The sequence below is a fragment of the Ochotona curzoniae genome, unplaced genomic scaffold, assembly GCF_017591425.1.
Source record: "Ochotona curzoniae isolate NIBS_2020 unplaced genomic scaffold, NIBS_Ocur_1.0 contig_66, whole genome shotgun sequence".
NCBI classification, from domain to species: domain Eukaryota; kingdom Metazoa; phylum Chordata; class Mammalia; order Lagomorpha; family Ochotonidae; genus Ochotona; species Ochotona curzoniae.
The window spans coordinates 22,509,518-22,534,765 of NW_024466512.1; the positions used below are offsets into that span (position 1 = coordinate 22,509,518).

At 50.2% G+C, this 25,248-nt stretch overlaps 2 protein-coding genes across 2 annotated transcripts in view; one reads left to right on the top strand and one right to left on the bottom strand.

The window, feature by feature from the left end:
* Window positions 1-13,414, top strand: part of SEC31B (SEC31 homolog B, COPII coat complex component) — a 28,064-nt gene extending 14,650 nt beyond the window's left edge. Inside the window, exons 11-26 of the mRNA XM_040992506.1 lie at window positions 731-961; window positions 2,588-2,662; window positions 2,896-2,994; window positions 3,894-3,993; window positions 4,436-4,614; window positions 4,863-4,989; window positions 5,361-5,506; window positions 6,180-6,353; window positions 6,857-7,018; window positions 9,520-9,694; window positions 10,045-10,353; window positions 10,566-10,624; window positions 10,827-10,949; window positions 11,213-11,332; window positions 11,942-12,013; window positions 12,233-13,414. Coding sequence (XP_040848440.1) covers window positions 731-961; window positions 2,588-2,662; window positions 2,896-2,994; window positions 3,894-3,993; window positions 4,436-4,614; window positions 4,863-4,989; window positions 5,361-5,506; window positions 6,180-6,353; window positions 6,857-7,018; window positions 9,520-9,694; window positions 10,045-10,353; window positions 10,566-10,624; window positions 10,827-10,949; window positions 11,213-11,332; window positions 11,942-12,013; window positions 12,233-12,412 — 2,331 coding nt within the window. The 3' untranslated portion in view covers window positions 12,413-13,414. The remainder of the gene's footprint in view (window positions 1-730; window positions 962-2,587; window positions 2,663-2,895; window positions 2,995-3,893; window positions 3,994-4,435; window positions 4,615-4,862; window positions 4,990-5,360; window positions 5,507-6,179; window positions 6,354-6,856; window positions 7,019-9,519; window positions 9,695-10,044; window positions 10,354-10,565; window positions 10,625-10,826; window positions 10,950-11,212; window positions 11,333-11,941; window positions 12,014-12,232) is intronic.
* A 3,185-nt stretch (window positions 13,415-16,599) lies between these two features.
* WNT8B (Wnt family member 8B) lies at window positions 16,600-20,086 on the bottom strand. Its single transcript, XM_040991818.1, has 5 exons — window positions 20,058-20,086; window positions 19,372-19,510; window positions 18,525-18,650; window positions 17,398-17,540; window positions 16,600-17,212 (listed from the first exon to the last, which is right to left on the bottom strand). Exons 1-5 carry the CDS (start codon window positions 20,070-20,072, stop codon window positions 16,667-16,669), a joined length of 969 nt encoding a protein of 322 aa, XP_040847752.1. The 5' UTR covers window positions 20,073-20,086; the 3' UTR covers window positions 16,600-16,666.
* Window positions 20,087-25,248: the final 5,162 nt, after the last annotated feature.

The following is a 25,248-nucleotide window of genomic DNA, read 5'->3' on the forward strand; positions in this document are numbered from 1 at the left end:
TCCTGTGACATTTAGTTTCAAGCTGATGGTGAAGTTTTAAGCTAAGCAGGACAGAATTATGGTATATAAGAGTATTGGTTCAGGTTCTGGTTCCTCCCTTTTCAATCCAGTTTCTACTAATTCACCTGAGAAGGCAGCAGAAGGCAGTCCAAATTCTTGGATCCCTGCCATCCTTGTGAGAGACTAGGATGGAATTCCTGGCTCTTGGCTTCAGCCTTGCCCAGCCCTGGCAGTCACAGCTGGTTATTAAAATTTTCATTGGAAAAGCAGAGATATGGAGAGAAGAAAAGGCAGAGACCTTCCATCCACTGGCTCACTCCCCAAGTGACTGCAATGGCTGGAGCTGAGATGATCCAAAGCCAGGAGCCAGGAGCTTCCTGCAGGTCTCCCACATGGATGCAGAGGCTCAAGGTCCCATCCTCTGCTGCTTTATCAGGCCACAAACAGGGAGCTGGGTAGGAAGCAGAGCAGGCAGGAGTCGAGCTGGCACCCATGTGGGATGCTGGTGCGGTGTAGCCTATTATGCCATGGTACCAGCCCAATTTAAAAAGTTTTAGGCTACAAATTCAGAGACGATTTTGCTATTTAGTTCCTTTCCTGTCCCAGAAGCTTTATTATTGATTGCCTATCCTTGAATCAACCAAATAGCCTTGGCCTTGCTGTGCTCCTGATTTGCTGTTAGTTTTCGACTGAATGTATGACTTTTACTCTTGGTGTTTTTCCTTCCCAGTTTGGGGGGAGGCTAGTTACCTTTGGCCTCCCCAGCACCCCTGCCCATCAGGTGCCACAGCCTTGCCCCCGCCTTGTCTTCATCAGTCAAGTCACTACAGAACTGGAATTCCTGACTCGGTCGGTAGAGCTACAGGAGGCCCTGGGATCTGGGAAACTCCTGGATTACTGTCAGAACAAGAGCCACCAAGCTTCCTTGCAAGATGAAAAGATGCTCTGGCAGTTCCTGAAGGTAGGACCCCTGATGGCAGGATGCTTGGAAACAGCCCCGGTCAGCCCCCGTCAGCCCCCGTCAGCCCCCGTCAGCCCCCGACAGCCCCTGTCAGCCCCCGACAGCCCCTGTCAGCTCCAGTGCTGTGACACAGGGCACTGTCCTCTTCTCCACCTTTACACCTGCTCTCTGAATGCAGTCTGCTCTCTTTACTGGAGGCTCAGAGGCCACTGGTGCCGAGTTCTGGGAAGAAGGGACCACAGAGAGGTATTCTTTGTTGCAGCCATTGCTGATGTCCTAGATACTCTGGCAGAGCCAGTGTGAGGATTGGCTCTCACAGGCTGTATCAAAGGGCAGCTAAGGTAATGGGAAGAAAGGAAGAAAAGAATAACGCAAGGGAAGAGGGTTGTTGAAAGGGTACTTTGCCATAAGCAGACTTGGGGTTTGTTCCAAGTAACCAGTGGCAAGTCCTTGTGATAGGTCCCAGGTTTCAGGACCCACTCCCCTTTGGAGGCATGGGTGATTCAATTCATGTTCCAGTTTAATTTCACATTGGCTTTGGCATCACAAGCTGTCCTACATGAGCAGATGTGAGGGGAGAATATGGAGGAGCAGTCAGGGGTTCCACCTTCTTTCTGCTGAACCAAGGGGCTGCATTGCCTACAGGGCAGTCTGACAGAAAAGCCATGTGAGAGCTGTCCTTTGGGTAGGTTCAGGAAAGTGAACATGGATGAGCATTTTTGAGGGAAGAGTGTTGAATGAGAAGGTCTCCTTGACAGATCATAAGAAAAATCAGGGCCAGAATATATAACTCAGTGTGCAAGAAATGAAGGGCCCCGATCAGCTAATGTAGATTAAGGGGACTTCCGAAAGACTTGGTCCTGAGCTGAGGGAGATGCTGAATGAGAAACTGGTTGCCAGTGGTCTTCTCAGCTAGTCATTCTGCCATCCACAATTCCTGTGGTCTGAGCTTGGCAGAAGTTTTCTCAGAAGGATATGGATGGGTGCCATAGGGCATCAGCAGCAGTACCCAGGCAATCAGGCAGGGCCTGTCCTGTGAATGGGGCCTACAGAGGTTCAGAATCTTCAACAACTTGCCAGAAACACCAGTGAGGATGAGGTGTACCCTGGGTTGGTGTCAGTGGCCCTGACTTAGTAGTCACTGGCCCACACGAGCCAATATCTATTGCACCACATTCAGTTGCTTAACTTCCAGAGTGTCTGCAGGGGACCTGCTCAGTTACAAGAAAGAGTGTGCAATTCAGGATACCTAGAGAGGGGAATTAGCATCTCTTCCTTATAGCTCACCTGCCCCAGTCCAGATGTACTTTTTCAGCCGCAGGCAGTGTCTTTAAAACTGGCTGGCATTTTAACCTTAATCAGGCACCCAGGGTAGCAGAGCTAGGAAATGAACTGGACATCAGATTCTCAGACCAAAGGAGCACGGGGCTTTGTTAACATCACCCACGTCCTGACAACAGGCTGCAGCTGGGAAGCAGGGAAGGCTGCACGGCCCTGCTAAGGCCCCTCTGGTAGTGCCAAGTACCATAACTGAGGGTACACAGGCACAGATGTGCAGCTTGGAGCAGGGTGAGGTGGACGCATGCTCATTTAATGGAAACTTCTCTGTGTCCCTTTGCTCCTTAGGTAACCTTAGAGCCGGACTCCAGAGCAAAATTCTTAAAGCTTTTAGGATATAGTAAAGATGAACTTAAGAAGAAGGTAAGCTGTTTTCCACATCAGAAACATGAGCTTGCTGCAAAGAACAATAGAATCCCATCAGGGGCTAATTATGTATATATAAGTATTTTATCTCCTAGCATTAGACTATCGCCCAAGAACATAGATCAGAAATCTCAGCGATCTAGTTGGTGGGGTGTAGAGGTGGGAAGAGACCATCATGCAAGCTTGGCCAGATACCAGGAAGAGCAGTGCTCATGGGTTTCCCTCTGCAGGTAACCACATGGTTGAAGAGTGACTCGACACAAGGTGACAGCCCACAGACCAAAGAGGAGGAGTTGGATAGTAACAGGAAGCAGGCCTTCTACCCCAAGGTACAGTAGGAGCTCAGCCTCTCCCCTAGTGACACAGGAGACCTGCCTTAGGGCATCTTCCCTTCCTGGCCCTTTGCTTTGCTCTCAGTGGTGCCCAGCTTTGGCACAAGTGTTCAGACTCCCTACTCTCTTAGCACCACAGTGAGACACAGAGCCCCCAGGCTTTCGATCTGGGAGAGGAGCTGTGTCTTAAATATGATCTAGGGCCCTTCCCGCTCCTTACTTGGTTATTCTATTTGTTTCCTTAAGAGATTTATTTATTTGTTTATTTATTTGAAAGTGAGGTCTTCCTTTTGCTGGTTCACTCCCCAAATGGTCATAACTGCCATGTCTGGGTCAGGAGCCTCTTGTGGGTTTTCCATGTGAATGGCAGAGGCCCAGATGGGTCACCTTCTGCTGCATTTCCCAGGCCATTAGCAGAGAGCTGGATTAGAAATGAACAGTCACCCATGTGGGATGCTGGCAGGTGACAGCTTCATATATATATGGAGGAGGAGAGACAGAGAGGAAGATCTGTCCATTGATTCACCCCTCAAGTGGCTGTAATGGCTAGAACTGAGCCAATCTGAAGCCAGAAGTCTGGAGCTTCTTCTGGGTTTCCCACATGGGTGCAAGGTCCTAAGGCTTTGGGTTGTCCTTGACTGCTTCTTTCCCAGGCCACAAGCAGGGAGCTGAATGGGAAGTAGAGCAGCCAGCTCCAGGATACGAACAGGTGCCCATATGGGATCCCGGCACATGTGAGGCAAGGACTTCAGGCAGTAGGCTACTGTGCTGGGTTGGCCTCTATTCTTTTAGTCTTCCATTAGGGGCCAGACAACACAGTTGACAGAGAGAGCCACCATAGCCACCTGTCTTCTGGGCTCAACGGTAAGTAGCCACCTCTGTGCTTCCTTGACCAGGCTGCCAAACCTCCCATGGTGGAAGGCTCTACCTCCTCTGCCTTCTTTGATGAGCTGGTCCTTCAGAGTATGACTCCCTGGGAGATCCCCACCACAGAAGGTACCTTACCTGGAGAGAGAGAAGTTCTCCTTGGGAGTAGGTGGTCCCAGAGTTCTTGGACTTGAGGAGACATTCTCTTCCTGCTTGCCAGCTCAAAGGCTGGGTGGATTTGTTCTTCCTGGCTGTAGATGTTTATGCCTGGGTTTTTCCTGTGGGAGACCTTCTCCCAAGGTATTTTTCCTGTCCTGCCTTCTTGTGGAAAGGGCCATGAACACGCTGAGCAAGCACCCTGCACACCTATGGTACTGCCACTCAAGTCCCCTCCCTGGTCTTGAGTCCTGTCTCTTGAGAGTTACTCTGAGGCCTGGGCCCCTGCCACACTCCACCAAATTTTACTGCCGGGGTTTAAGTCAGAGCAAGTAGAGTTGGACAGGGTGTGCTGAGGGTACAGGGCTCTGGTTCTGAGTGCCAGCTGATGCTGATGGGCTGCCTGTGCCTGCAGACGCAGATGGGCTTCTGAGCCAGGCAATCCTGCTGGGGGAACTGGGCCCCGCGGTGGAATTGTGTCTGAAAGAAGAGCGCTTTGCTGATGCGATTATCCTGGCCCAGGCTGGGAGTGCAGAGCTGCTGAAGCAGACCCAGGAGCGCTACCTGGCCCAGAAGAAAAGTGGAATCACCTCGGTAACCGCCCCTCAGGCTGGAGAAGGTGGGGGGTAGGCTGGGGGGGTTCCCTTGGAACTCTGCTCGGGATGCTCACACCTTAGGACAGTCTCCAGAGTGTCTGCCCGCCTTTCTACTTTGAACATCCCCACTCACTGCTAGCCCCTCCTTGGTGATCAGACCCACTCAGGAGTGGCCTTTCTTAGCGCATCCTGCCACCAGTGCTCGATGGACAGCTCAAGGCTTCCTTCCCTCTGTGTTCATCACAGCTTCTGGCCTGTGTTGTCCGGAAGAGCTGGAAGGACATGGTGTGTGCCTGTAGCCTGAAGAACTGGAGAGAGGCACTGGTCTTGCTACTGACATACTCCAGGCCAGAAACCTTCTCTGAGCTCTGTGGTGAGTGGGCCTGTGGCTTCAGGATGGTGTGGCCTTACTCCAGCATGGGAGCATCAGACACCACACACAGCAGATAAAGGACTAGCTTGAGTTTCTAGAAGCCCAGGCCATGCTATCAGGGCCTAGGTCTGGCCCAGCCAGAAGGCAAGGGCCACAGTAGAGGTCATTTAGTGTCCTGTTTTACTTCTTCCTATTGCTTCTGATATAAGAACTTTGCCCTGGACTTTAGAGCAGTGTTAGCTTGTGTTGTCTTAAAGCCAGTGTAGCTACTTGTCTCATGGCTTGTGATCTTTCACCTATTTACAAACAGGAGAAGGGGGAAGAAACATCAGGGAAAGCATGCCATTAACCAAGTTTCCATCTCTCTGTAGACATGCTGGGAAGTCGCATGGAGCAGGAGGGTGACAGGACACTGACCTCTGAAGCCAGATTCTGTTATGTGTGCTCAGGGAGTGTGGAGCGGCTGGTGGAGTGCTGGGCCAAGTGCCACAGGGCTTCATCCCCCCTGGCTCTGCAGGTACTCCTCTGCAGGGCCCTTAGGAGAGGCTAGAGGTGGGACTATGCCAGGATATCACTGACAAGTGTTTTGGACCTGGGTGGAGCTAAGATGTTAGGGAGGGCTGAAGGGCCCCCCAAGGTCTAGATCATTGCAACGAAGTAAGGTATCACCTCCTCCCCTCCTGGTTGCTGAGCAACATCTGCTTGACTGTCATGCTGCATAATTGTTTCCCATTAAGGGTCTGATGATACAAGTACAGTCCGCATTTGAGTTAAATGTGAGCGTGGTCCTTCTTGTAGCTGCTGTGAAAAGTTACGTGAATCTAAATTGTACCAGGTGCTCTCTCTGAGTGACCAGAGAAGATAGTATAGGGTGGGGTACACAGATTCATGGGAAAGCAAAAGTCACACATAAAACAATTGATTTAGTGGAATCTGTAGTTAATGTTATATCAGCCGAAAGAAAGAAAAAGAGGAGACAGAAATGTGAGAGCCTAAGGTCCTGGGTGGGCCCACTTAAGTCCGGTCCTCACAGCTTGTACAGCGAGGTCAAGGACCTTCCTGTCTTGTCTCATGTATCATCACCCACTGGCTTCACTGGGTCTGGTCAGATGCCCTCACCTCTACCTTGGTGAGATATCCTGGGTGAGCTGCCTGGGAGAGACTAACCGCCCTCATTCTTGTCCCCACAGGAGCTGATGGAAAAGGTGATGATCCTTAACAGGAGCTTGGAGCTAGTGCGGGGTCCTGCTGGGGTGAGCCCAGGCCCTGCCACAACCTGCAGGGTCACTCAGTATGCCAACCTGCTGGCAGCTCAGGGCAGCCTGGCTACTGCCATGAACTTCCTGCCAGTCAACTGTGCTCAGGTGAGCAGGGGCTGTGTAGGGAGAGCAAACCGTTTTAGCCATCTAACACTGTCCGAGAGCTCCCACTGTGCTAATGCTGAAGCTCCTAGGATAAATCAGAGCTAGCCTTTCAAACAGCTTCTAGTCTCCAGGGGTGGGGTGGGGTTGCAGTGGTGAAGATTAGATGTCCATAACTTACAATGACTGAACAGAAGCTTACCCCAAGCTCTGGGAGATTCTAACCAAGGACCAGTTTTGCCTGAAGAAGTCAAAAAAAGACAAGCAGTTGTTTGAACAGTGGAGCTACGCCTTCAAAGAGAATGCGCCGCAGTCCAGGGCATTCTCAGCAGGAGGCACATCAAAAAGGTGGCATCCAAGTGTCTGGCTAGGACGTGAAAACCTTAAGTCATCTAGTGTACAACGCAGGGGGTCAGTCAAGTTGGCCAAATGAGGCCAGGCTTCTAAGAGGGTGTTTGCTTGTTTTTTTAATTTACCCAACACAGTTCTTATTATAATTCTTACAGCCAGCAGTTCAGCAGCTGAGAGATCGGCTTTTTCATGCCCAGGGTTCTGCCATCTCAGGCCAATCACCTCCCCCTTTCCCCTTTCCTCGGGTTGTTGTGCGAACTACCCACCCACTTAAAGAGACTCCATCTTCTGGATTGGACAGACAGCCTCCTCACCAGGTAAGACTTTGTTAATTCATTTGCTCATTCATTCAAGAAAAAAAAAAAAAAACTATGTGCCAGGCATGGCTCTAAGCACTTGGGCTATATTAGTGAACAAAACAATAGAAATTTCTGGCTTCATGGAGCACAGGTTCAATTGTTATTTGAAATTAGCATTGTGACACCCGCCTCCTTGTTGTCAGTATGTAGAAATGCAGTCAGTTTTGTGTGTGCATCTTGTATCCAGTAACTTGCTTGAGGCAATTTCCTAGTTCTAGGAGTTTTCTGTGGATTGCTTGGGATTTTCTATAACTTATGTTGCCTAAAAACATTGACAGTTTTTCTCATCCCCCTCTTTCTTTTTTCTTTCCAAACAGAATGTGCTTAATTTCTTTCTCTTGCCTTTTTTAGTGAGTAATACAACTAGGGCTATGTTAAATAAGAATGGTGAGAGAGAATGCATAGTTTCTAGTATTGCTGTTAACATTTTAAAACATTTATTTTTTGAAAGGCAGAATGACACGCAGAAAAGGAGAGACAGAAAGAGAGAAATCTTCTGGTTCATTCCTCAACTCCTTGGGGTTGAGCCAAGCTGAAGGCAGGAGCCAGGAACTCCATCCGGGTTTCTCACTTGGTGGCAGGGGCCCATTCTCAACTGTTTTCCCAGGCACACCAGCAGGATCACAAGTGGAATAGCTGGGATTCAAACCAGTGCTTTTATGGAATGTGTGTGTGTCACAGGCAGTGGCATAACAAATTGCACCATAATACCAGCCCGTTTTCAATCTTTGAGGGAAAATTCTTGTCTATTAGAAAAAATAAAACTTTTATTTGTTTATTGAAAGATAGGACAAGGCTAAGGGAGCTGAGAGAGAGAAATTGATTGACCAATTTCCTGTCTATTGGTTTATTCCTTAAATGCCTACAACAGCCTAGATTGGGCCAGTCCAAAACTAGGAGCTGTTAACTCGGTCATGTCTCCCATATATGTGGCAGAGACCCAACCACTTAGACCAGCACCTGCTGCTTCCCAAGGTGCTCATTAACAGGAAGCTGGCATGAGAGTGGAGGCTGTGACTTGAATCCAGGCACTCCGATGTGGGATACAGGCACCTGAAGCAACCACTGAGCTGCTCTAACCAAATGCCCATTATTAAAAGTGATGTTAGCTGTCAGGTTTTCAGATGTTGTTTATGAGCTGAGGAAGTTTTCCTGTGTTCCTTGCATCTTTAGTTTGTTTTGTACTTGCATAACAGAATCTGCACAGAACAGAAATTTGTTCTCACAGATCTGGAGGCTGGCAAAACTAAGATCAAAGTGCCAGCAAGTTCAGTCTCTGGTTCCAAGATGGCGCTTGTTGTTGCAGCCCAGAGGGAAGGGGCAGTGTGTCCTCACCTGGCAGAAAGTCAAAGGGAGGGATGGAGGGAAGGAGATAGAGAGATAGAGAGAGAGAGAAACAGAGAGAGAGAGAGAAAAACTCACTCCCAGAAACCCTTTACATATTGGCATTAGGCTATTCATAGGGCAGAGCCCTCATGACCTAAACGCTTGCCAAAAGCTCTGCTTACCAATACTGAAGCACTGGGGCTTAAATTTCTAACCCTTGAAATTTTGGGGGAGGGAATACATCCAGGACATAGCACCTGTATACAGGATCATGAGTGAGTTTTGTCAAGTATTTTTTTTTTTTGCATCATTTTATACAAGGGGGCTTTAAAAAGGTGGTGGTAAATTTGCATTATCTTTTAGTTCCATTTTTCAACTAACTTTTTTAATATGATCATATAATTTTCTTCTTTAATTTGTTGATATGGTGAATTGCATTTTTTACTTCATTTCTTAAATATATTAGGCGAACCTTGCCTGACCTGAGGCAGATCTCACCAGGTTGTAAAATATTTCTTGATATGTACATCCTTGGTTTGGATTTGGTCAAATTTTATTGAAGATCTTTGAATGTCAATGTCTGAGAAATATTGGTCTGTAGTTTTATTTTGTGCCATCTTTGGTGTTGGTATCAGAATAATACCAGCCTTATAAAGTGTTCCTTTCATTTTCTGGGAGAGATTGTATAAGCTTTGTGTTAATTCTTTGAATTCTTGGTAAAATTGTCTAGTAGAAACATCTAAGCCTAGAAATTTCCAGGGAGATTTTTAATAATAAATTCTGGGTCTTCAGCAGCTATAGGGCTGTTCAGTTTAGTTTTGTCTGGATTTTAGTGGTCTGCAGTTCTTGAGGAACTGGACCTTTCCTTCTGTGCTGCTGAATTTGACTGGAAAGTTGTTGGAAGTTTCTTCTACTGTACTTCCAATGGCATCAGGGGCTGGTGTGACAGTCCCTTTTTTGGCCAGCATAATTTGTATCTTCTGTCTTTTTTATACATCTCTATAGAGGTTTGTCCATGTTACTGATTTGTTTCTTGAGGAGCTGTTTTGGTTTCCTGGCTTGTCTCTCATGCTTGTCTTCTCGGTGGCTTCCTTTCCGCGCCTGTCCCAGAGCTGGCCCTTTCCTCTTCACAGGCTCAGACACCGTGTCCAAGGTCAAAGGCCATACCTCCATCGCCACCAGTGCTCCCCTTGACCCCTGCCTGTCCTAGCCCTTACCAGAGCCCAGGGACGCAGACTGTGAGTGACAACAGGATACCTAGGCCCCATGTGGCCCAGTCTTTACCTCTGGGCCCTGGGGGAAGGCCTGGTAAGTGGATGAGTGGGTGAGACATCGGTCTAGGCTGAGCACAGAGACCTCAGGAGTGCAGCTGGCATGCTGGTGCGGGTTTGGGTGGCATCTGTCCAGCGTGAAAAGCTTCCAAGTCTGAGTCTGAATTCCTAACACCGTCACTTAGAGTTTTTGTATCCCTCTGCAACATATGAAGTGACACAGGATTATTGGAAAATCAGTAAGGAATATGGTTAAAAGTACTTTGTAGTCTTTTTTAAATGAGTTCTGATCATTACTATTATCAGTTTGTTGTTATTGCTACAGTTCCTCTCTGATGTGCTCTCATGATGTGAAATGCTTGGCAAATGACTATTTCTGTTCTTCAGCTGTTTCTCAACCACAGCTCTTAGGACACGGGGCTCATGCTCCTAACCCTGTGGGGCTCCCTGGAACGTGGCCTCTTCCGGCCCCGCCACCACCCCTGGCAGCCCCACACATACAGCCTGGCTCCACCTGCCTGCTTGGGGCTCAGAGACCATCCCTGCTGCCTCCTGTAAGACCACCAGCTCCCAGCTCTCCAAGCCTGCAGCCACCAGCCTGTCCTGGCACTTTCCCTGTGATGTGTCCTCCTGGAGGGCCGGGTGCTCCCTGCCCTAGCACCTTCCCAACAGCTGGCACCCTGACTTCTCTGCCAGGTCAGCCTTCCTTCTAGGATGTCCTGCTTCTGCATTCTTGCTCCCTGGGAGTCTTGCCTCACATGGATGAACTAGGCGCTTTGGGTTGGAGAATATCCTGGTGGGGAGGGGAAGGCGTGGTAGATTCCAGTTAAGAAAGTGTTCCATCTTCCAGACCCCAATTTCCCCATTTCTAACTATACCCCTAAACCTGTTATCTTTTTACTCCACAGGTTCCCAAGGATTCCAGAGAGATGTTGCAGCCCCCAGGGGGAACCTCTGGGGGGCAAAGGTCATACAGCATCCCCATTCAGGTTCCTTAGAGAATTCAGCCCTGCTGTTCACATTCCTCTCCCCTTTCCTCTCTCCTCTCCTCAGCACCCTCCTCCTTCCTGCCCTGTTCTGGCTCCTTCTTCACTCTAATTTCTGCCAGTCCTCAAAACCAAGGCCTGTGTGGTCAGCTCACCCTGATGTGCCTTTCTGTCTCTCTCTAGCTGCCAGAGACATTTATGGCACCAGCACCAATTACTGTTCCAGTTCTAAGCCTTGCCCCTCAGCCCCCTGCCTCTGGCGTGCGTCATGCTCCCCCTGGAGCTCCAGGAGAACTCAGCCCACAGGTGACAGGCACAGTGTGTTCGCCACCCCTGAAAAACCTTTCAGCCCTCTCTGAGTACACAATAGGTGGGCCTCCTTCCCCAAGCTAGGTCCATCTGAAGGGGCAGGGCCTGAGTGTCAGGGCCTAGAAGGGGGTTGGGGGTCTTCTCCTGACACTGCTTGAACCCAGTCACTGTGAGCCTGAGTCACTGACTGAGGGAGCTGTTCAGGAAACCGTGACAGGGACAGCTCACCTGTGCGTCCTTCCACCCTGCCCCTCCATCAGCACTTCCAGCAGCTGCCACCTACGGATATGAGCAGGAAGGAGCTGCCCCCGGAGCATCAGCCCTTGAAGACCAGTTTTGAGGCGCTTCTCCACCGCTGCTCCCTCTCTGCCACTGACTTGGTAAGTCTGGATTGCTGCACAGTACCCGCCAACACACACACACACACACACACACACACACACACGCACACACACGTTCTCCGCCTCTCATGTGCTGAAACCCCTTGTCTATAAATGGCTCCTGGTATGACTTTCCTCGCTGCTCTGGGGCATGCTGACTGTGTCTCATGCTTCTGTAGAGTAAAAAGATAACAGGTTTAGGGGTATAGTTAGAAATGGGGAAATTGGGGTCTGAAAGATGGAACACTTTCTTAACTGGAATCTACCACGCCTTCCCCTCCCCACCAGGATATTCTCCAACCCAAAGCGCCTAGTTCATCCATGTGCAGCAGGGGAGGGCTGAGAGGTCTGTGCAGCTCCATGGGACTGGACTCATGGAGGTGGTAGGGAGCACTGGGAGGAGAGTGAGGCGAGGATAAGGGCGTCTACCATTCCTGGGCCAGCGGGGTCAGCTGGAGCCAGTCACAGCGCTGTGGGCCTCCATTGCCTCCTCCAAGATACTGGGGAGGCAGCATGAAGCCTTTCTAGCTCCAATATGATTCTGTGATTCTTAGTAGGCCTGGGTAGTGCTGTGAGACTTAGGGACAGGATTCATTCCCTTGCCTGCAGAAGACAAAGCGGAAGCTGGCTGAGGCAGCCCAGCGTCTAGAATGTCTTTATGAGAAGCTCTACGTGGGGTCGGTAAGTCCACCTTACTGTGCCCCTGCCTCCTGCTTTCTGCCCTGCCCAGGAGGCTGGAGTCGTTGCTGCCTGTTGTTCTCACCGACGTGGGTTTCCCATGGCTTACCCGCCTTTGCTTGCACTGGGGTGCAGTGTTTGAGCCCTCTCTCATCCCTTGTATGCCGCTGCCCGGGTAGGGGTGGGTTGGGCCTGCTAACCTATGAGTCCGTCCCTCCACAGCTCTCGCCTCAGGTCCTGGCTGGGTTGCACGAGGTGGCCCGATGTGTGGACACAGGCCACTTGGAGCAAGCTCTGGCGGTGCACACCCAGGTGATGGGCTGCAGCAGCTTCAGCGAGGTGTCGAGTTTCATGCCCATCCTGAAGGCTGTCCTCACCATTGCCCAAAAGCTGCGGGTGTGACCCAGGCAGCCGTTTGTTCCTGCTGGAAGAGCACTTCCACATTTATCACCCTGTAGTGGGGTGGGAGGTTCTGCAACAGGGTCTGTTTGTTTTTCCCAACCCCCTTGCCTGGCTCCCGCATATGTGATGCCATAGTTTGGCTCAAAACAACCAGGGTCGTCTGTGTTTTCCTCCTTTATCTCTAGCTTTTTAATGTCTACCAACAGTCTGTCAGCCCCATAGGCAGGGCACAGAGCCAACCCCTCCCTTCCCTAGTGCCACACTCAGGGGGGACTTGGCCAGGCTGTCTCTCCCCCAGAGATATTCTGTTTGACTGGGTTCTGAGAGGGTGAACAGCATCAGTTCCCCTGAGTCTACCTCTGCCAGGACCCATCTCATGGGTGGTGTTTTTTTTTTTTTCCCTTCAGTGGTTTATGAGCCTGACCTTGCCTTTTCCCTCTTGCCTCTCACTCTGTATTCCTGAGTGCACATTCTCCCATAGCCCTAGGGGCTAGAGTGGAGTTGGCTGCTGTTCACCTCTGAACGAGCCTTGAGCATGAAGGGTGGACACTGATCTGGGCCAAGAAATCGTGATGCTTTTGAAATGGAACTTCTCGAGTGCCAGCGTTCTGAAGGGTAACTGGGGAAGGTGGCAGGCAGATGGAAGCAGGAATGCCTTGTGCTGGGAGCTGACTTAGGTCGTAAAATAGGAGCTAAGGGACTTCAGCCTGTAGGTAGTGGCTGCCCTCCACCTGTGTTTGAACTTGAGAGTACAGCCTAGACTTCTTTCTGCAAATAAAATTCCAGTTCTGGAACAAGGCTGCCTTTTCATGGTTGCACTCAGCATTTGCATAAGCACTGATGTACTTAATAAAAAGTGACTTGGTTTGGTTTCCTCGGTCATCTTCCCGATGATTATTTGTGTCCTTTGAGCCCTGTTTTACTGTTACATCCCATTCCTGCTTCCTGGACCCTCTGTAGGCTGGGGAGAGGCTCATGGCAAGAGAAGTCAAGAGAACTGAATAAAGGAAGGCATCCCGCCCTACTGGCCCACTGATTATGCTGTGGATCTATTTCCTTTGCAGCATTTGTGGCCGTGTGTGTGTGTGTGTGTGTGTGCGTGTGTGTCTGCCTGTGGCTACGCTGCTCATGGTGTGTGTGTGTGTGTATGAGTGTGTGTGATTGCCCGTCTGCCTGCATCCGGGCCTGACATTCAGCTCCAGGGTTTTCCCCACACCACTTCTGGGCTGAGCTCAGCTGCACAAAGGGGCTCGGTGTGAAGCCGGGGGCTACCCGGCCTAATCCTGTTGTAAATCCCATCATGTCTGCAGGCTAGATGTGTGTGTTTGGGAGGGACGGATTGTTAGGCAGTATTTGTTTGTAAAGCCACTTGCTCTTCAGATAATACTTGCACTAACTTCTATTGATGAAGCAGTGTGAGCCCCAGCAAAGTCCTTTCCCAAAGTGTCTTTGAAGCCAAGAGCCCATTGAAGGGAAGAAAGACCGGGAGAGAGGATTAGTTTGTTCAGCAGCTGTGAATTTCAGTGGGAGGTTGATGAACTCCGAAGTCTTTGTTTAAATTAAAGGGGGAGGGGGTAGAAAAAAGCCACTGCTGGAGAGGGAGCCCCACTTGGGGCGCTGAACTAACACAAGGAGAAGTCTGAGCTGCGGGGAGCTGTGTCCTGACTGTGAAGACTTTTCCCAAACACTTTTCGGAAAAGGTGTTGTGAGAAGAGAAAGGGGCGGAGTGGCGGATTAGCATGTGAAATGAAGTTTTCATTGACTCCAGTGGGGGTAGAAGGCTATTTTAATGGCATTTTGTTCACCCTATTTTCTCTTTCTGAGCTCTTTAGAGATATTGTTTTGCTAAGACAGGCTTTCTTCCCCTTTCTTTCCAGTCTGAGGAGCGCCTCTCTGGGTAGCCAACATAAATATTTCTCCTCCAGGAATGCGGGTTAATTAAAAGGAAATGAATGAGTGGAAGCATCCAATCCAGACCCACAATAGGCCAGTGCCCTGGCCTGCCCTTCCCTCCCACAACCAGCGGCGCCACCAGCGCGGGGGACGACCCTGTCTCTGTCTTTGCCCTAACCCGCTGCTAAGGCCAGCTGAAGCTGGGATTCCTTTCACGAAAAGAAAGCTCACAAGCCAGGGACAGCAAGGAGACTGTTTCGCCCACCCCAACCAGCGTCCCTGGTCACTTCTCAGGACCTCCCTCTGCGGCTCTCCTCAGACAGATGGGCTCCTCAGGAGCCACACACGGGGAGGGAAGGGGCCCGGGTCCCAGGACTCATTGCATGGACACTGCTCAGTGTCAGTCCATCCAACAACAGCGCTAATGAACTGACCCTCAAGGTGTCCTCGAGGTAACAATTCCGGAGTTGTCCACATTTGTAAAGGAAAACACAGGTGATTGATAAGACCTTGAACTCCACAGAAGCAGGGACATCACTGTGGCTCGCTGTGCTGTCTTAAATCAGGTGTTGGTTGAATGAACAAATGAACGAATGGATACAGCAAGAGAGGAATAAAAAAGTGCTGAGGGCACTCAGGGATGCTTCTCAGATGAATCTAGTATCAACCATGCCTGTTTTGGGGATACAAAATAGTACCCCTCACTCCACCCAAAGTCCTTCCTGGAGGCATGGTGTGGTTCAGGGACTGACCTGGAGTGAGCTATTAGGAACCACAGTTCACACTGTTATACTTTGATGTTTTCCCGTTGCCCTGCCAGAGTTTGTTCCGAGTACCTTATAAAGTCATTCAGCCAAGTGGGGCAGCCGGGGCCGTCGGGGCGTCGCTGCTCCTTGTCAGGGACGGGAAGTGAATCAGACAAAAACAGGGAAGGAGCTCTGCTGACAGAGCTGGGGTGAGGCACGAGAAGACCCAGAGGGGAAGCATGTCCCCCCATTAAGAAAGGGGAGCCTCCATCCTCGGTCCCCGTTAGCAGGACCAGAGGAAGTATAGGTGTTAGACCAGGGGGGTGGCATCGGACCCTGGCCCTAGGCTGAGTTTGAAATGTGGGAGCCCCTCCTAGAGGCCAGCCTGTAGGTCTCCAGCTCTTCCCGTACTCTGGGGGATGGGAGTTGGGGCTGGGTAGCAGCTGGGACTTCCCTCCAGGACTGGTCTGGGACACTCCCAGGACCAGGGAACTGGCAGGCACAACTGCCTAGGCCTTCAGGGAAGTAACAGTATAGGAAGGCAAATGTAAGGAAGGAACCTAGAGGTTCTGTCCTCTACCCCATTCTGCCTCAAAATAGCCCCAAGAATGAGCTCATCACCAGGGAGAAGGGGCACATATCACTTGACTGCAATAAGTTAAGGTTCAAAGTGCTGACCTTCCTGTGAGCCACAGTCACACTGCAGGAAGTGAACCTGTGGAAGGAAGAGGTCCAGGGCCCGGATCCTGCCTGTCAAAGCCGCAAGAGGGAAGCGTGTCCCAGCTTCTGCTCCCCAGGATCTGGCCTGTAGAGCAGGATCTTGGTGGGAAACTGGCTTTATTCACCTGTGTTCTGGCTCAGGGAGGCCAAAGAGATAAGGTTGACTGCCTCAGGAGGAAATCTTGAGCTGGGAGAAAGTCACTGTACAGATTAGGAAATGACTGTGCCCCCTGGTTCCTACACCTTCAAGTCCCGCGTCTGCAGTCCGGCGGATTGTCCATCTGGGCTGCCATACAAGCATGAATCAGGTTCTTGCTACTCGGCAAGTCATCCACACTCTAGGGGTCATTCAGCCTCAACCTCCGTCTCCACGAGTCCCACCTAAAGGCATCCTCTACCCCTAGGTCAGCCTTTTCTGTTTCTCTTGAAAGGAAAGAAGGGGTAGGGAAGCATTCGAGATTCCCAGGGGTCTGTGTCAGTAGTTACGGAAGCTTGAGCCACGCCCTGCAGCAGCTGTGGTGGAGATCTTGGGCAGTCAGCGGAGCAAAGAGGAAAGCCGCAGCTGTACCTGGGCCCTACAGTTCTGAGAAGGGCCCTTCTGGTTCCTAAGGCTCGGACGGCTGGGGCAGCTAGGAAGGCGGAGGAGGGAGGCCTGCTTTCATCCTGGTCCAAGGAACGCTGGCTCAGAGTCTTACGGAGTCCTCAGGCCCCAGTGTGGGCTGTGAGGCCACTCTGGGAGAGCCCACTGGAACTGGGGCACTGACTGCAACCGGCAAGCTCCAAATACATGATAGAGTCTCTCCCTTTTGGAGTCCCCATCCCCTAGACTCCTCTATGACTGGGTATCTAAAGGATGCCAGGGACAATCACGGAAAAGAGGCAAGAGAGGGGCCCGTTAGGCTTTTGTCCCCGATTTGTGGACAGTGCCCCCCCGTGGCCGCTCCGCGCGGCTACAGAAGTACTTGGTGACCCGCCGGCGGCATTGCTCGCAGCGGACGGCGCAGCACCAGTGGAACTTGCAGTTGCAACTGGACACGGTCTCGGCGCGGCGCTCCTCCACCGCCAGCCCGCAGTCCCCGCAGAGCCGGCGGCAGCTGCGGCGCTCCCAGCGGCCCAGGGCCCGCCCCCGCCGCAGGCACTCTCGGCCCTCGGTGCCCAGCAGCCCCAGCGTTTTGTTCTCCAGGCAGTAGTCCGGGGAGTCCTCCAGGTGCACCAGCTCTCGGGTGGAAATGGAGCGGAAGGTGTCAGCGATGGCGCCGCGGCCGGCCGCGCTGTTGCCCACACCCTGCAGTAGGTCCACTTTGAGCGCCGCATGGTATTTCTCTTTCAGATGCGCTCCCACTTCGCGGAACTCGGGCAGCTGCAGCCAGCAGGTCTGTGTGGTGCAGCTGCCGGACACGCCGTGGCACTTGCACGTGCGTTTCATGGTGCCCTTCACCGCCTGTGGGGAGAACCAGGACTGAGAAGCAGGGAAGAACTGCAGTGGCTAGAGCTCCTCTGCCCAGAGTAGGGGCGCTCCCGGGTCAGCCCACTGGGTACAATCTGGGCGGTGATGAAAGAGTTGTCCGCACCTTGTGTGGCCGGGCGATCCAGGTGGAGGATGCTAGCTAGGGACCCGGGACTCACCTTGCGGCCAGCCTCGTTGTTGTGCAAGTTCATGGCTGCTCGGGCATCCTGTCCTGTCTCCAGGGCATCAACAAATTGCTTGGAAATGGCCTCTCCAAAGCCCACGTTGTCACTACAGCCTCCCCAAAGCCAGCCTTGGCCCCCTGGAAAAGTGCAGAGGGAGAAAGGTGGTTCAGCACTCTCCTGGGCTGCTGCTTCTAACTGGGTTTGGGGATGGTGGGGGAGAAGGATGAGCTAGGCAAGGATTAATGTTGGATGAGTGCCCTGTGCCCGGATTAGTTTCAGCCTAGATGTGTTTATGCCACTTTTGTGCACCCATTTCCAGCCCCAGCCAATCCCCCGCTCAGGGCTCCATGACGTAAATACTTGCTAAGTAGATTCTCTGTAAAGTGTTGGGGGCCTTCCTCCCCTGCATATAGCCAATCCAGTGGTCACAGAGTGCAGGGGCCCGTCTGATGTTGATGTCCAGGAAGGACAAAACGGTACGGAAAGAGGTAAGGAACACTCCAGCACTATTGGGGAGAGGCATGCTGTGAAATGCCATCGGCCAGGGTCTTTGGCACAATGGTTGAGACACCGGTTAGGACACTTGTCAGGACATGCACGACCCATATCAGCCTGGGAAAGCAGTCAAGGACAGCCCAAAGCCACCCTGCTCCCGCATGGGAGACCTGGAAGAGGCTCCTGGCTCCTGGCTTTGGATCGGCTCAGCTCTGGCCTTTGTGGCGACTTGCGCAGTGAATCAACGGATGGAAGATCTTCCTCTCTGTATATGACTTTGCAATAAAATTTTAAAAACCTTTAAGAAAAAAGTGGATGTAGGTGTGGAGGGATGGCACCCAGGAGGAAGTTAGGCTTCTGTCTGGGTCTGGAGGCCTGAGTCTACAGGGAGTGGTACCCCATCACGTTGTTGCAATGTGTGTGGTTCCGTGAAGGAGAAGGCCCCAGTTACATTTTGCATGGTTTGGTTTGGAACCAGAGGCTTTGGGCTTAAACTCTTTCCCCAGCTTCACCACGCTTTTCCTTGTATTCACACAAGCACGCACCTCTTGTCCACCCCACCCACCTCTTTTGCCTTTCAGTGATCCTCGCCGGCCTGGGCCACCCACCCCCATGGCACTCCTCACCCAGCTGCCCGTTTCGGGAATCGTCACAGCCACAGTTGTCAAAATCGCCCAGGCTGCAGTTCCTGGTCAGTGTGTACATGACGCCGGCAGAGCTGATGGCATGCACAAACGCCGTCTCGCGGTTCGCTGGCAGGAACCGAAGTCCGGAGTTAGAGGGGCGCCCAGACACACCAGCCCCACTGCCCGTCTTGAACACAATCCTCCCACTACCCTCCCCACCCTGCGCTATCTCCCCTTATTTTCAAGGTATCCATCCTTTTCTTGAGGCTGTCCTATCCCTTCCTGCCTTTTCAAGTCAGTCATCTTGTAGCTATTGGTAGTCATTGGTGACAGAAGTGATTGTAAAGGATTTGAGTGGGAAGGGTGCCCCTGGAAGCCATGGGAATTAGAAGAATCTGAAGGGCAGGTTGTAAAGGACCATCCCCACTGCTCCTGCAAGGACACTGTGGCCACCAAGGCCTGCTTGGCTGGTCTGGAGAAGAGCCACGGCTGGGCAGTGACCAGTACGAGTGCTTTTATCATGTCTCTGGGAATCTGGCCTCCAGGCCAACTGCCACTGGGCTGGTACGTCTCTGCTAAGCTGGCCAAAGAAAGTTCAGTTCCTACCTTCCTATTGACATTACTTACATCCTGAGACTGCCCTGTAGCCAATTCGAGGGCCAGGATGGCAGAGAACTAGGGGTGAGGCAAGGTATACCTGTTGCACAGTGAGATTATTGGGAAAGGGAGAAAACTGTCTAGGTGAGAAGGACGACTGGGAAAAAGAGAGTCCAGAGAGGGAGAGGCATGGTGGGGGCAGAGGCTGGGACCAGGGGCTCCCAGGAGCTGTGGCAGGGGCTCTCCTTACCACTGCGGAGCCCACCATGGCTCGACAGCTGGAGGGCACGCTCTGGGCAGTTCCAGCGGTCCCAGGCAAACTGGTACTTGCATTCTTCAATGCCACTCTGGGCCCCAGCGGCCACACTGCTGGAGTAGATCAGGTAAGCCTGCGGGCACATGAGCCAACATTCAGGCCAGATGTAGGTGCTGTCTCTTGCCCACTCACCCACCCCCTCCTAAATGTTTTAATTGTGCTGTCTTAGTTAGCATCACAACCTTGTTATATACAAGGAATCTGTGGCTGAGTGGGCTGACATCCTGTATTCATATCCCAGAGTGGGGCGATGGCAAGTCTAGGGATGAAATGCCATTTTATCATACTCATGTCTGGAATCCTAGCCTTGAACTCCAAATCAGAATTTCTGAGTTCTCAGCTCTGACATTAGTGTGCAGTGTGGACCTGGAGCTGTCCCTCACCCCCTCTGTGACACACATTACAAGATAAAGCTGTGGATCTAATGGAAAGAAGTGGACATGAACGTGGGTCTTCAAAACTCATGGAAGATGCAATGACGAGTCTGATGCAAAAACCATTGAAAGTCCATGGATAATCCTTTTGCGTAGTGTCCATTTCCCATAAACTTTTTACAAGCCCTTTCAGGCTTCAGTCAACAAGCTAATAAATCCATGCCAATTAAAGGAACGTTGTCTTACCTTTGGGCCAGTCATCAGGAAATTGTTCACGGACCTAGGAAAAGGGCAAGCATCAGAGGATAGTGGGAGACATCAACCAGTTTCTGCCTCCACACGTTTTAAGCATGACTTCAGCAAATACAAGCAACAGGAAGAAAGGGAAATGGCCTTTGCCGAGGAAACACTATACACAGACAACACAGTACAGATAACTCATCTAGGCAAAAGAATATAAATAAAAATCATATCATCGTTTTGGATTTTATAGTCAACTGCAATTCCCAAAATGATAAAAATCAGAAACTACCACTAGAAAGGATCTTGGGAAGCAACTAGACCAAGAAAAGTTCAGCCTCCACTTAGAGGCCAAAGGATTTGCTGGACTCTCTTCATATAAAACACACTGAGAATGTAGTTAGTGGTTTTCCCCACAGGTACCCACACATCACACAGATTCCATCCTTGGGCTCTGTCCCCAAATGTCCCCAACAGGCAGGGCTAGGGAAGGGTAAAACTAGGAACCCAGGACTCCATCTGGGTTTCCCTCATGGGTGGCAGGGGCCCAAGCACTTGAGCTGTCACACGCTGCCACTTAGAATGCATTAACAGGAAGCAATATTGGAAGCAGAACAGTCAGGACTTGAACTGGCACTCTGATACGGGATGCAGGTGGCCCAAGGGGTGGCTTAACGTGCTCTGCCACAATGCCTATTCCTATGTGCGTGTTTTTTTTTTTTTAAGATTTTTTTTTTTAATTGGAGAGTCAGATATACAGAGAGGAGGGACAGAGAGGAAGATTCTCCATTTGCTGGTTCACTTCCCAAGTGACCACAATGGCTGGAGCTGAGCTGATCAAAAGCCAGGAGCCTGGAGCCTCTTCCAGGTCTCCCACATGGGTGCAGGCTCCCAAGGCTTTGGGCTGTCCTCGACTGCTTTCCCAGGCCACAAGCAGGGAGCTGGATGGGAAGTAGGTCAGCCAGGATTAGGACTAGCAGTCATAGGTGATACCAGTACATGTAAGGCGATGACTCTAGCCGCTAGGCTATCGGGCTGGGCCCTGTGGGTAGGTTTTTAAAAAATCAATGCAGGCTATGTACTCCTTACCCTTTGGATCCAGAAATAGACTGGATTTCAGATTTTGGGGAGTATTTGCATCTGCATAATAAGATACCTTTAGAATTGGACCCAGTTCTAAACATGAAATTCATTTGTGTTTCATATATACTTTATACATATAACTCAAGAGTAATTTCATATACTATTTTTAGTGTGTCTGCCTTTTGACTATGACTGGATGAGTATGGCTGGTCACACAGGGTGTGGAATTTTCCACTTGTGGGAATCATGCAGGTGCTCAAAATTAAAAAAAAGAAAAAAAGAAAGAAAGTATTTGGAAGGCAGAGAGAGAGAAAGAATCCACAGTAGCCAGGGCTGGGCCATGGTTCTCCATGTGGGTGGCAGTGGCAGGGACTCAGGTACTCGGGCCATCTTTGGCTGCGTTCCCATGTGCATTGATGGGAAACTGAACGGGATGCCATCGCTGGTGTGGGTGTCTCTGCAGAGGTTTAACTCACTCTGCCACAAGGCCTGAGCCTCAAAATATTTTGGATTTGGGACTTTTGAATTTCAGATTAAAGTTATTACCAAACTGGGAGGCTGCCAGATAAGAAGGTGAAAAAGATTTTGAAAGGGATATAATTGCATTTTAGAAAGCCGTGAAAGACTACAAAATCTGGCCAAACTAATCTGCTTCTTCAAATTAGGTAGGCAAGATTAAGCCAGCTGGAAAGCAGCACTGCTGTGTTGGGGATAGCAGCGCCATTGAAGTGAGTTGAGAATGGCCAAATCCACCCCGAGTTTGAAGGTCACTCTCTAATCCCCAGAAGTTGGTGTCTGGGGACTTGGCCAGGCCCCTTGGGGAAAGAAGCCTGAGCTGACACTGACTCAGCAGGGCAGACTTGAGGTAAGAAATGAGATTCTGAGAGTTGGGACACTACCAGGCCAGAGAAGCTGACTCCCATTTCCTAAGCCAAACGTTATCCAGAAGGGAAGTGAAATAACAATGAGTGACAAAGGAGAAAACTGCCATAAGCCCAGGTGAAGATTCTTTCTATAAGGTTCTAGATGGGAGCCTTCAGGCGCAAAGGGCAGAGAGTCTAGAGGATTCTTTATTCCTAGAAAAGGCTCTAATATTGAAAGGTTTATATGCTATGAGGGAGAGTCCACCAGAGCGTATGATTGGTGGATCCAACATAATTAAGCACTGTGGAGAGACAGACTGTCAGCTTCTTTTGGACAATGTTCTCATGAAGCGAGCTGTGCTGTGAACCCTTGAGTTACCCACAGACATTCTGAGTCACATTCAGAATCTCCAATATCAAGACAAGGCCATGGTCCTGTGACGAGCACCAAATGACAGGGCCCTTGTTCTTGATTAGTGGGACAATAGTGGGATGTCATTTGAGGCGGGAGACAGAATACCAATCACCCACAGCACGGTTAATGTGTGCTGTGAAAGATGTAAAGAGAAATTGCACATTTGCATGGGTGTACCTGGGGAGAGCCCTATGCTTGGAAGCACTGTAGTAACGAACACGGCAGGTGGAAGCTCCGTGGGACGACTGGCGACTCCCTCCAGACAGGACACGGCACAGCTGGTGTCTCTGGGGACACCTCCTCCCATGCTCCAGAAGGAGGATGTTACGCAGAGCAGCTGCCAGTCAGTGGACTTGGTACGCCTTTCTGAACCCTCCCAGTGACTCCCAGATCTTTTCCTGAACTCCAGACTTCAGTATTCAGCTATAATCCTTTAAAATCTATTTATTTATTTGAAGGTCAGAGATACACAAAGAGAGGCAAACGGGCAAAGAGAGAAACAGATTTCCCTTCTGCTGATTCACTCCCCCAGTGCCTGCAAGGGCCAGGGCTGGGCTTGGCTGAAGAGAGGAAACAACCCAGATCTCCCGCGCAGGTGGCAGGGGCCCAATTATGTAAGCTATTAACCTGTTTCCTCCCGATGTCTGTATTAGCTGGAATCGAGAGTGGAGCCAGAACTCGAACCCAAATGCTCTAATATGAAATACAGGTATCTCATTCCAATAGCCAGACCATTGCACCAAATGCCTGCCCCAGCTCCGCAGCTACATTCCCAGCACCTGTCCTTTAACAAGCATCTCAGACTCAGCTCTGAACCGAAACTTCAGCTCTTGGCTGTTACCACTCTAACCTGTTCCTTCTTCAGTTCCTCTTCTGTTGAGATAAAAATCTTGTAAAGTCATTGATTCCTTTGTTTCTCTCTTTCCAAGATTTATTTATTTTTTTTTTGGAAAGGCAGATTTTACAGAGAGAAGGAGAAAACGAGAGAAGGAGATACAGAGCGAAAGATCTTCTGTCTGCTGGTTCACTCACCAGATGACTGCAACAGCCAAGCTGATCCAAAGCCAGGAGCCACGAGCTTCCTCTAGGTAACCCACATGGGTGCAGGGTCCCAAGGCCTTGGACCATCCTCGACTGCTTGCCCAGACCACAAACAGGGAGCTGCATAGGAAGCGAAGCAACCAAGACAAGAACTGGAGCCCATATAGGATTCTAGAGGTTGCAAGTGAGGATTTCGCCACTAGGCTACAGTGCTGGGCCCCTCTCTTTCTCTTTCATCCTCTATTCCACATGTCCTCAAGTCTTACCAGCTTCATCCTCACAGTGTGTCCAGAATCTAACTTGTTCTCAGTGTCTCACTGTTAGTCCCTGCTTTGAGCTGTCACTGTCTTTTGTCTGGATTGTTTTAAAAGCCCCTAAAACATCTCCTTGCTTTCCCCCTTCTTCCACAAGCTGCTCTTGAAATGACTGGTTTCTTTAAAGATTAGCTCCAAGAGAGAAATAAAATCATGCCACTGCTTGCTTCAAACTCTCTGATAGGTTCTTACGCTGTGTAGCATAGAAGTCAAAAGCTAATCATGGTTTGTAAAGCCATGCTCCACCTGCTTGCCTCTTGGCATCCTACTTTGGGAATACCGAATGCTTCACGGTTTCTCCCACACACAGGCTCCGTGGTCCCTGGGTCTTTGCCCTTGCTGCTTTTAGTTCTTAGACTCCTCCTTATGTGGGTGTCCATACAGCTTGCTTTGTCATATCCATCAGTCGTCAGTCAAATGTGTCCTTCTCCTTGAGACTTTCCTTCGTTGTTATGTTTAAATTCGTGATTTCCACTACTTACAGCTTTCTCTGCTCTGACTTTTAGTACCTGACTCTGCATGTTTTACGCATTTATGCTTACTGTTAGCTTCCTCCCACTACGTTGTCAGCTCCAATAAAGCAGACCTTGGGGAGATGTGTTTTGCTCACCAAGTATTACCAGTGCCTAGAAATAACAAGTATTGAGTAAAAGAATGAAGGAGCCCACTTTTAGGGACTCCTTCCACCCAAGGAATATGGAAGGATGTATCCAACATACAGAGAAAATGCGTTAAACTCAACAACTCAAAAACCCACTTAAAAATGGGCAAAGGACTCAAATAGACGTTTCTTCAAAGAAGAAGCATAGCTGGTCCATAAGCTAAAGAATGCTCACATGGTTGGGCATCAAGGAGATATAAAGAAAAACCATAGCAAGAATCACCTCCACTTAAAAGGAGAGACAACATCAAGAGTTGGTGGGGATATGGAGAGAACAGAACCCTCAGACACAGCTGCTGGGATTCTAAAATGCAGCAGATGCTTTGGGAAATATTCTGGCCTCAAGGGGTAACCTCAAAGTTAGTCTCAAAGGGTTCAATATGGAGATGCCCTCTGGCCTAGGAATTCCACTCCTGGGGGGCCTGAAAACACAGGTCCAAGAAAAACGTGTACTGCAGCGTTCACAGCAGCACTGCTTGTAACAGCCAAGGAGCAAACGCTTGATTGATGTGTGAACAACTAAACTGTAGTATATTCATAATGGAATATTATTTGGTCATACAAAGGAATGTATGACCATGTCAATGAATCTTGAAAACTTTATTCTAGATTAAGGAAGTCACATAAAAGGCCCATAGTTATATCCGTGCAATTCTTACAATCTTGGTTCCATCGAAACTGCAAGTGTATCAGCAGTTGCTTGGCCGTGGGGAAGGGGGCATGGCAAATGGGGGATAATGGATAAGGGGTTCTTCCTGAGGGAATGAAAATGTTACAAAATTAATTTTGGTGAGGGTTGTGTAAGTCAATAGATCTATGA